The sequence below is a fragment of the Lemur catta genome, chromosome 2 (assembly GCF_020740605.2).
Source record: "Lemur catta isolate mLemCat1 chromosome 2, mLemCat1.pri, whole genome shotgun sequence".
Classification (NCBI taxonomy): Eukaryota; Metazoa; Chordata; class Mammalia; order Primates; family Lemuridae; genus Lemur; species Lemur catta.
In genome coordinates, this window is record NC_059129.1 from 74,060,483 (window position 1) to 74,070,693 (window position 10,211).

The window sequence follows — 10,211 nt, forward strand, 5'->3', positions numbered from 1 at the left end:
AGACCAGGGTGTCTCACCAAGGTCTCCAACTCCTGGCCGCAAGCCATCCCCCGACCTCAGCCTACTAAAACTACTGGGATTACAGGCATGAGCCACCCCACCTCACCCTTTTCTTCTCCCTTTTAAGAGATACAACTGAATATTACAGTTGTTTCTTGGTATCAGGGGGAGATTTGTTCCAGGACCCCCTCTTCCATACTGAAATCCAAGGATGCTCGAATCCTTTACATAAAATGACTTGTTTGCATGTGACCCATGAACATCCTCCCCTATGCTTTAAATGATGTGTAGATGACTTGTAATACCTAGTACAATGTAAATGCTATATAAATAGTTGTATTGTTTGTATTTTTTTATTGTTGTATAGTTATTTTTTGTTTTCTTTTTTTTCCAAATATTTTCCATCAGAGACTGGTTGAATCCATGGATTCAGAAAGGCAGATACAAGGGGCTGATTGTATTCAGTTTGGCATTTTAGTAAAGATAAATCTTATATATCCCCAAAACAACAATAACTATACTTTCTGTTAAAGCTAGAAAGAAAAGAGAAATCCCATGAAATTAGGTCCAGCTTTTGACGATTGAAATGTAGTTGGGATAACCTAGTGGCTTCCTTTTCCGCAGCAGAGATTACTAAAGGCTACAAGACCTGGTTCAGCAACCTCTCTCTGGACAAATTCCAACTCCCAAATTCAGGTAACCTACAGCTAACCTCCTCGAAAAAAATTCTTACTTCTGATTAGTTATCATACAATTTAATGTTTCAAATTTCTTTCATGTGAATAACATTCCAGACGCTTGTTTTCTGAAAATATTCTCTCTGAAATCCCAAAACTGTTCCCCGGCCACATTTTAATTTCCGTTTTCTCCCTAAACACCCTTCCGGAGTAGGCGGCAAAGCAGACACTCAACGAATGTAATCAATAAAGGAGTCGATGGAAGCAGTGGGGAGGCAGGGCAGAGGGATTAGAGAAGAATCAGGGTCAACACTGAGATCCCAGTAGGAGGCAGAAGGAAACTACTCTGCTCTGAGTGGTTCTGGGTGGTTACACGAGTCACCTCCCGGTTAGCCAGGCCCTGAGCAGACCTGCCTCCTGCCTCCCAGCCTTGCCCGGCCTTGCCCCGGCCGTCTGTTCCCAGGTCTCTGCAGAACGCGCTTTCCTTCCTCCTCGCCTTGCTCACCGCCGCCGGTCACTCAGGCCTCACCCAGAGGTGACTTCCTCGGGGGACCTTTCCTGACCTCCCTGCCCAGGTCCCGCCCCCCATATTTCAGCCTCTCAAGCACACTCAGGCTCCTGGCCACACTTAGCACCGTCGTTAATTTCACGGCTTCTTACATCTATGTGACTCCCAACCCCTGAAGCTCCTGCAGGACGGGGCCCGCCTGTCTGCAGAAGTTGAAGACTGGCGCCAGGCCACCCTGCAGGCGGCTTCAGTACCCCGGGCCCACTAGCAGCGCCTGCTTGGAGCTTTTCTAAGAACCAGTCGATCTTCCACTGATATCCAGCCCACCCGAATAGTAAAATGTAAATGTGACTATATAAATCCTGAAGAGGGGGAGTGACTGCTGAGGCCTCGGTTTCCTTAACTGTACAATGGGAGTTATACTGAGGATTGAGTTAATAACGGAAGAGCCTGTGGAGATCTCAGCGGGCCGGAGGCTCTCAATCAGCATAGGCTATTGTCATTATTATTAGCCACTTTGGGGTCACAAGATTGGATTTCACTTTTGTTTATCACCTCTTTTTTTATAAGGCTTTCCTGGACTATGCCCTATTTTACCTTCTTTCCAAAACTCATCAATGCCATTGTCCGACCCTTCTTGGGGTGGACTCCTTCATCTCCATAACAATGAAGCCTGTTGCTTTCCATAATTGTTGGCTTACCCTTGATAGAGAGCTTGAAACTCAAAAAAGGAAACCACTCCAAGACAAACACTGTTTTTAACCTTCAGATTGTTACTTCCAAAATTTTTTCTATGAATTTCCTTAAAGTATTTTTGTTGTTCTCGTTGTTTTGCGGGTCTTTTTTAGGGCTGAAAAACCCTATGAGGGTTTATTAGCCTCCATGATATGCATGGAACTTATGTCAGATTCTTAAATTTCCCTCTTTTCCTACTGTAATTGACATTGATTTGCATAAAGCTTTTTACATTTAGAAGCTCTGCCCTTAAGATGAAATTTTTGACTTTAAGGTCTAGGGGCAGTTTTTCTGTGCTTTAGTCTTCATTCACACTGCAGAATTGGGGTTCAAAAGTATCCAGTTAATTCCCACATACACATTCACTCACTGCCAACAGATTCTTCCAAGGGTGCACTACCTGGGGGTAACTTGAGGCTGCCACAGCTGTTAGTCTGTAAAGCAAACCAAGCTAGAAGTTACAGAAGACAAGGAGACTTCACCTATCAGATCAGCAAAAAACAGTGAGCCAATAGGGAAAATAGCAATCTCATATACTGCTGCTGGAAGTGAAATTGTTTCAACCCCCATGGAAGACAAATTGATAATATCTAGCAAAATTATGTTTTTCCCTTTTGGACCAGCAATTTTCCCTATGAGAATTTAGCCTGCAGACATACTACTTGCAAAACAATGGCCTTCAATGTCTTCATGGCACCTTTGTAAAAGCAAAAGTTTCATAATAACCCCAAAAGTCCTTTTGTGGAGAATTAAATAGAATAATACTCATCCGTAAGGAAGGAGAGAAAATAATCTACATTTATAATTGCTTGTGTTTGTATTTAAAAAAAAACAACTCTAGAAAGGACAATAAAGCTTTTTATTGTTGGGGAGTAGGAAATGCAGGAATGTGAAATGAGCTCAGAGGAAGACTTGTCTATCATTTTAGGATTTTGAACCATGTGACTAGTATCTCTTTAAAACAAATTTAAGTAAATTTAAATGTTTAAATATTAAATTGGTGTGCTACTTAAGAAAATGTTTTTTAATGTAGCAACAACTAGTATTCTCTACTTTCTGTTCTGTCTCCTATGGCAACTGTTGACACATCTCCAGAAATATCCTGCTCAATGCCATTCTGTTCAAAATGTGCCCAAAGCTACTGGGGACCACCTTAAGGTGACTGGGGTCCACGGGCAGTCTTCCCTGGAAACTGAGATGCCCCTTCCCACAGCCCACCTCAGCCCAATATTAGCCTCTTCCCAATCTGTGGACAATTGGACCCTGGTACTGCCTCTGGCCCTGGCAACCAATAACTGAGAGGCCCTAAGACCTTCCTGCCTGGGAATAACAATTCTACAAGGCAGACCATCCTTTTTAGTATCTGTGGCTTCTTACCACATGGAGCTGAGTCAAGTTTCCCTGCTAACACTTCCAGAAGGAGGAAATGCATGCATCTGTGTTTAGTTCTTCAAAGTCAGGGATGGAACTGTTTTAACAATTATCATTTCCTCGGGAAAGGTGAGATTGACTTTCCTCCAAAATCTTGAACAAGAGCTGAGCTGACTGGTCTAGGACCTTAAGGCAGAGTTGTCAAGGCTGGGGCGGGGGTTGAAACACCAATAAGGTACATGACTGGTCTCTTGCTCTCCACTCCAAATGAACCTCAACAGCATTCCAAGTGTACCTTTGTCTTCCCAGTGACCCACAGGTTGTGTGGAATCTAATGACCCCAGAAAACTGCACCTGTGCTCCGTATTTCCACGGGGTATAAAAACAATGCCTTTGAAAAGGACTTTCATGACTTTCTGAGTCTTCAATGAGACTCTTAGGAGGACAGGGCTGGAACTTGGAGTCCCTCCTCCCTCAGACCTGGGAGGGGAGGAGTCTAGCTACAGTCCTGCCATGGGCAAGAGTACCTCTTATTCATGCATTCAAGAAATATTTATTGAATGCCCATGGTGTCATTGTTCTAAGACTTCACAGAGGTTTAGGACATAGTCTTAATTCATTTACTCCTCACTGCCACCCCCTTAGATAATATCTCCATTTGTTTTGTTTTGTTTTGTTTTGAGACAGACTCTCCCTCTGTTGCTGGGGCTGGAGTGCCATGGCATCAGCCTAGCTCACAGCAACCTCAGACTCCTGGGCTCAAGCAATCCTAGTGCCTCAGCCTCCTGAGTAGCTGGGACTACAGGTGTGTGCCACCATGCCCAGCTAATTTTTTCTATATATATTTTCAGATGTCCAGCTAATTTCTATTGTTTTTTTTTAGTAGAGACGGGGTCTCACTCTTGCTCAGGCTGGTCACGAACTCCTAAGCTCAAAGGATCCACCCGCCTTGGCCTCCCAAGAGTGCTAGAATTACAGGCCTGAGCCACAGCGCCCAGCCAATATCTACATATTTATAGATGGAGAATTGAAGCACAAAGGCTAACATACTCATGATTCCCAAGCTAGAAAGTGGCTGAGCCAAGATTCAAACCCAGGCAGTCTAGTTGGTGTGTTTTATAACACTATTCTTAACCACTCTACACCATATTGCCCCTCTAAAAAAAAAAAAATCAACATCCCTTCTTTGTTGGATTTACATTTTAGTAGCGGAGAGGAAGAAAATGAGCAGCTAACACTATTGGTGGAGTTTATAAATGCCATGAATAAAAATAATGCAGTTAAGCAGAGACTTTGGAGGACTTCCCTAGAGGTGAGTATTAGACCACCTGAGAGAAGAGAGCAAAACCACTTGAAAATCTGAGATTTTTAGGCCAAAAAACAGCAAAAACAAAAGCCTGTAAGTGGGAACATACATAGTGTATTTGGGGGGCAGCAAAAGGATAAGCTAGAGCAGAGGGCAACAAAATGTGAGTTCCCATTAGGCTGAGGTCAGGTTCCACAGGGCCTTATAGGTCAGCATAAGGAGTCTGGGGTTTTAAGTTGGATGGAAAACTGTGGAGTCCCTTTTGGAGGAGAGGCCATATGATTTACATTTTAAAAATTAAGTCTGCTTGCTAAAGAACAGGCCCTGAGATGAACAAAAGAAATCAAGACCTGTTAGCAGTCTCTTTCAGCAGTCCTAGCAAGAAAGGATAGGACTGGAGATATCTAAGGTTATTACCCTCCAATTCATCAACCACAATGTCAAGGAGCTATATACTTACTTAAAACTTTGTTCTTTAATTAGCAACCTTGGAAAAAGATATTCACATCAGGACTCAGAGCAAGGGCAGAGACCCCCAAACAGGTCTTTCCTTAATTTAGCAGGTACAGGATGGTCTCATGGGGGAGGGGAGTTATAAGGCCAAATTGACTGGACTCCCTCATGTATTTCACGTTGTGGGTGAGGCATCAAGGAAGTCTCCTAATTTGTGGCCTGAACCACTGGTCCAAAATGGTGGTGCTGTTCACTTACTGATAGCTAAAGGGGAGAGAAGTTGTTTGGTGGACATGCCAGATCTGTCTGTTGCAGAAAATAACTGTTAGTTTTCTCTGCCATTACTGAGGGAGAGAACTCTCCCAAACATATCCAAGAAATAGTCAACACTTGCTACTACATACGATGCCTGTCCTAAGTGCCCTACGTATATTAACAGTTAATCTCATAATTTCATATGGGGTCATATGCTGTTAACTTCGTTTTAGAGATTGAGAAACCGAGGGGGTTAAACAGTTTGCCTAAGGTCATAGGGTCCTGGCACTTTCCATATTTTTGTTTTGGAAAACATATACTTCTTATTTTGTATATGTTCTATCAATCTGTTATAGGATTGTTTTTAAATGAGAGTACAGATTATTTCCAGACTGTATCATCACATCACCCTTAGGTTTTTGGTTCAGTGCTGCATCCCAGGTCTTGACTCCTAGACCCTTTTTGACCCTAGCCAAGTGTGCCCTTGGACCTCTTTTCAGCTTTGGGGAGTTTCAATAAAGGGTTAAGCTCAACAGCCACATCTCAGCAGCGCTTGAGAGATATGTAAGGTATTACCTCCAATCCATCAACCACAATGTCAAAGAGCTATTTACTTATTTAAAACTTTATTCTTTAACAACTACATCAAGACTTGGTAAGGGCAGAGACCTCAAAAACAGATGGTTTTTCCTTAACTCATCAGGCTGGAGCAGAGTTTAAACCAAGCTGGAACCACTCCAGGTCTGGCTGCAACCTAATCTCGCGACATCCTGGCCTCAGTCCCATTGTGTGGAAACGGGCTTCACTTCATCCAAGGGCCTAGTTGGAGGGCACTCATGGCTTCTTCAAGTTTGAGCATCCCTGCACCAGAAAGAGCAACAGCGGGGTGAGTATGGTGGGGGAGGGTAAGAGCCCGACCTTTCTCTGCCTCTTTCAGGATTCCTTTCTAGGACCCTGTGAGCCAGGCATTCTGGGCCTGAGATTCTCGGGAACCTCGGAACGTGGAACCACTGGGCCCATTCCAACATTCGCCAAGAAGCTGGAGGAGGAGGGAGAAGGTGGAGAGATCACACATAATCCCGCCCCATGGGTCTAGCCCAGCCCCCTCTCATCAGAGTCTCCCCCCTGGGTCCCCAGGAGCAACGGCCCGCACCCTAGGGCCCAGACTCCCACATGAGTCTTGGAGACTGCCCAGACGCAAAGGGCGCCTTTGGTGATGCCGGAGGTGTGGTGGTGGTTGCGGACAGCGAGGAGGTGAGAGAAGAGGAAGAGAAGCCACCCCCACGGGCCTCTGTTCAAAGCCCGTCATCGCCGAGTCTCTCACCTCGCTCCTGCCGCTGGCGGTGCCATTCAGCCATGGACTGGAGCATCCACTTGGTCCGGAGCTTGTACACGTAGGAGCCATACACCAAGACCTCGGTGAGGTCTGAAGATTCCAGAGCTTTCAGCTGGAGCATGGCCTTGCTCACCTGCTCGATGTAAGGGATGCGAGATCCGTCTGGGCCTGTTGGGGGAAGGGGATGAGAACTCCGGGCGGCGGAGACTGAAACGCCCGGGACGGGGCACACAAGCCAGTCTGGGCACACTCACCAAACATGGCTCCCAGCAGCCGCGTCTGGACCTGAAACACCGCTGGCTCTTTCAGATCTTCGGGAACTTTCACCCACGGTGGAATATCTTTACGTTCGGGGAGCGTGCCCATCTCAGGACCCTCAAACCCTACGCTTTACCGCGGAAGCTAGGCCTAACCGTGCCGCCTTGGCCGCAGCGCGCGCAAAGTCTAGCACCTGGGTGGCCCCGCCCCGGCCAGACCCCGCCCCGGCTCCGCCCCCCGGGCCCAAGGCCACGTTCGCCGCGCCCCGTCTGCACCCCCGGCCCTGCCCGCCCCGGTCCCGCGGATTACCATCTCCCCGGCCTCGTGCTACTTTGGAGCGTGTTCTCTCGGGCCCAGCTGTCTCCAAGTGAACTAGGGTTTCCACCTGCATTGTCTCGTGTCTTCCGCACCAGAATCCCATGGGCTTGGGAGTGGGTGGGGGAGGGCGCTATCGACTCTTCCCCCTAAGGAGACAACGGGTTGGGTCTGAACCCTGAAAACTGGGAATCCAGGTTTGGGGATGCGAGGACTACCCAAAAGCTGCCAAATCAACTTCTTGTTTCACACGTTCCAAAGGAGGGTCAGTTCTCCCTCGGGCCAAAGGAGCAGGACCAAGGGCCGGTTTCACTTTGAGGGCGACCTGGACAACATCGGGGAACTCAAGAATAATTTGTCACTTAATAAAGAGGAAACCGAAATTCTGAAATTCATTATCTTACTTGAAGGGACGCGATGAGGGCTCTGAAGCGCCCCCATGGTTAGCATTCATCGAAGCCCCTGGCTCTGGAGCTTTTGAACCGACCCGGATTTCAAAGCTCACGTGTGCTCTGCCTCGCCACTCTCAAACGGGTGCAGGCTTCTGGCTCCCCTCTAAATATAATAAATTTGGTTTATTCGTTTTTAAAATACATTGCTCGAAGCGATGCACTGGATTCACTCCATGAGGGTGGTGATTTCAATGTTTTATGGCTTTACAGATGGAGATGAAGCTGGCTTTTCCCAAGCCCAGTTCTGGTAACATCTAATATCCCCTCAGCTGGCTTATTATGACGGCTTCCTGAGGCAGACCTCTTCACAATCAAAAAACTGTGGGCTCTTTTGCAACCACCAGTGCAGTCAATTTAGAAATGATCATCAATGACTAAAACTATCAGATGAAGGCTATTGAGGAACTAGACATTCACAAGGTCTGGACGTCCCAGCCCACAGATTATGAATTAGGAGAAAACTTTTCTTTACACCTTAACCAAAAGCCAAAGTTAGCATCATCAATAATAGGACAAATAGACTTCTGGTATGTCAATGTCATGAAAACAAACAATTAGAGGAATTTTTGTTTGATTAATTGACTAAAACTTCTGTGTGGGCCAGGTGAGGAGGCTCACGCCTGTAATCCTAGCACTCTGGGAGGCCAGGGCGGAAGGATTCCTTGAACTCAGAAGTTATAGACCAGCCTGAGCAAGAGCAAGTCCCCATCTCTACTGAAAACAGAAAAATTAGGTGGCGTTGTGGCAGGTGCCTGTAGTCCCAGGTACTTCAGAGACTGACGCAGGAGGATCTCCTGAGCCCAGGAGTTTGAGGTTGCAGTGAACTATGATGACACCACTGCACTGTAGCCCCAGCAACAGAGCAAGATTGTTTCAAAAAAAAAAATCCTGTGTGCATGATTCAAATAATCCTGAATCAAAGTAGTGGGGTACATTTCAGGACAATGGAAGAAATTTTAATATCCCTTACACTGCAAAGTAGTGTTTTATTAATGTTTAGAAACTTCCAGAGTAGAATAAGGGTTTTTTTGTTTGTTTGTTTTGTTTTTGAGACAGAGTCTTGCTCTGTTGCCGGGGCTAGAGTGCCGTGGCGTCAGCCTAGCTCACAGCAACCTCAAACTCCTGGGCTCAAGCAATCCTGCCTCAGCCTCCCGAGGAGCTGGAACTACAGGCATGCGCCACCATGCCCGGCTAATTTTTTCTATATATTTTTAGTTGTCCAGCTAATTTCTTTCTATTTTTAGTGGAGATGGGGTCTCACTGTTGCTCAGGCTGGTCTCGAACTCCTGACCTCGAGCAATCCTCCCACCTCAGCCTCCCAGAGTGCTAGTATTACAGGCATGAACCACCATGCCTGGCCAGGATAAGTGGATTTCAATTATGAAGAGAAGGTCCTTATTCTCAGGAGAAACATGTACAGTGGATTGTTATATCTGAAATGTACTTACAAATAGTCCAGCCCCCTTTCCGCCAAACCTCAGCATTATATATATGTATACATTGTGTGTGTGTGTGTTTGTGTGTGAAGAGAGCCAATATGGCAAATATCAACAGTTGGTTCTAGAGCTTTTCTTTTCTTTTTCTTTAATTTGACACCAAACCAAAACAGTTCTAGATCAAGGACAAAATTCTTTCTATATTCTTTCAATGTTTCTGTAGTCTTGAATTTTTAATAAAAGGGAGAAGAAGAAATATTATGGTGTATCAGGTAGCTAATCAAAAGAAAATATTCTTTCTTTTGTTTCTTTCTCTTCCTTCCTTCCCTCCCTCCCTTTCTCCCTCTTCCCATTATTCTGTCAGCCCTGTGAAGGCAGGGACCCAGGTCTGATTTCACCACCACTGTATCCCCAGTGGGTGCTCAATACATGTGAGGTTGTCTGGAATGAGCAGCTCAAGGGTCTTTGCTGGTGGTATGAGGGTGTCCTCAGTCATTTCTGCACACTGGAGGATTAGGGCATCCCTGGAGGCAGGAGGTGGTGGCCCAGGTCTCTGGTGGCAGCTCCACCCCTCTTTGCTAGTACCTGAGCCCAGAGAGGGACAAGGGCAGGTGGGGGGTCCTATTGTAAGTAGGGCAGGGGCAGCCGCATGTGCCCAGGTGCCACTCTGGGCCCTGGGCTGGCTAGCACCTTGGAGGATTTGGATCCCAGCCTGAGCCCCCCATGTAGTCTCCGCTTCCTGGGGGCCACAAGGGAATAGGCTCCAGGCCAGCTAAGGGACAGCGAAAGGGGCTCATTATCTCATCAGGCAGTGCAGCCATTGGATGAAGGCTTCTGGTGGCAGGAGCTGGGCCCTAGCTCCCCAAGACCCAGGAGGGGGTTGCAGGCACCACCAAGGAAGATCTTGTGGTGAGGAGGGTGGAGGGCAAGAGGGTGGGAAGTGCCTAAATTGGGGAATTTGCAGTATCTGCAGGGCTGTGAATGGATATTAGAAGTGTGTCTCCCCTATTCCTTCCCTGTTGCCCCGCCACTAGGGTTCCTCGCCTGACCACAGGGAGGCCGAGCTTGGGGGGGGGAGGATGAGCAGAAGGAGAATGAGAGGGTCCCCT

The 10,211-nt window shown here is 46.7% G+C and overlaps 1 protein-coding gene across 1 annotated transcript; it reads right to left on the reverse strand.

Annotated features, from left to right (window-relative positions):
• Positions 1 to 5,975: 5,975 nt before the first annotated feature.
• On the reverse strand, positions 5,976 to 7,053 carry DPPA5 (developmental pluripotency associated 5). The gene is made up of 3 exons (XM_045542257.1): positions 6,896 to 7,053; positions 6,630 to 6,809; positions 5,976 to 6,166 (listed from the first exon to the last, which is right to left on the reverse strand). The coding sequence occupies exons 1-3, from the start codon at positions 7,005 to 7,007 to the stop codon at positions 6,108 to 6,110; spliced, it is 351 nt and encodes a 116-aa protein (XP_045398213.1). The 5' UTR covers positions 7,008 to 7,053; the 3' UTR covers positions 5,976 to 6,107.
• Positions 7,054 to 10,211: the final 3,158 nt, after the last annotated feature.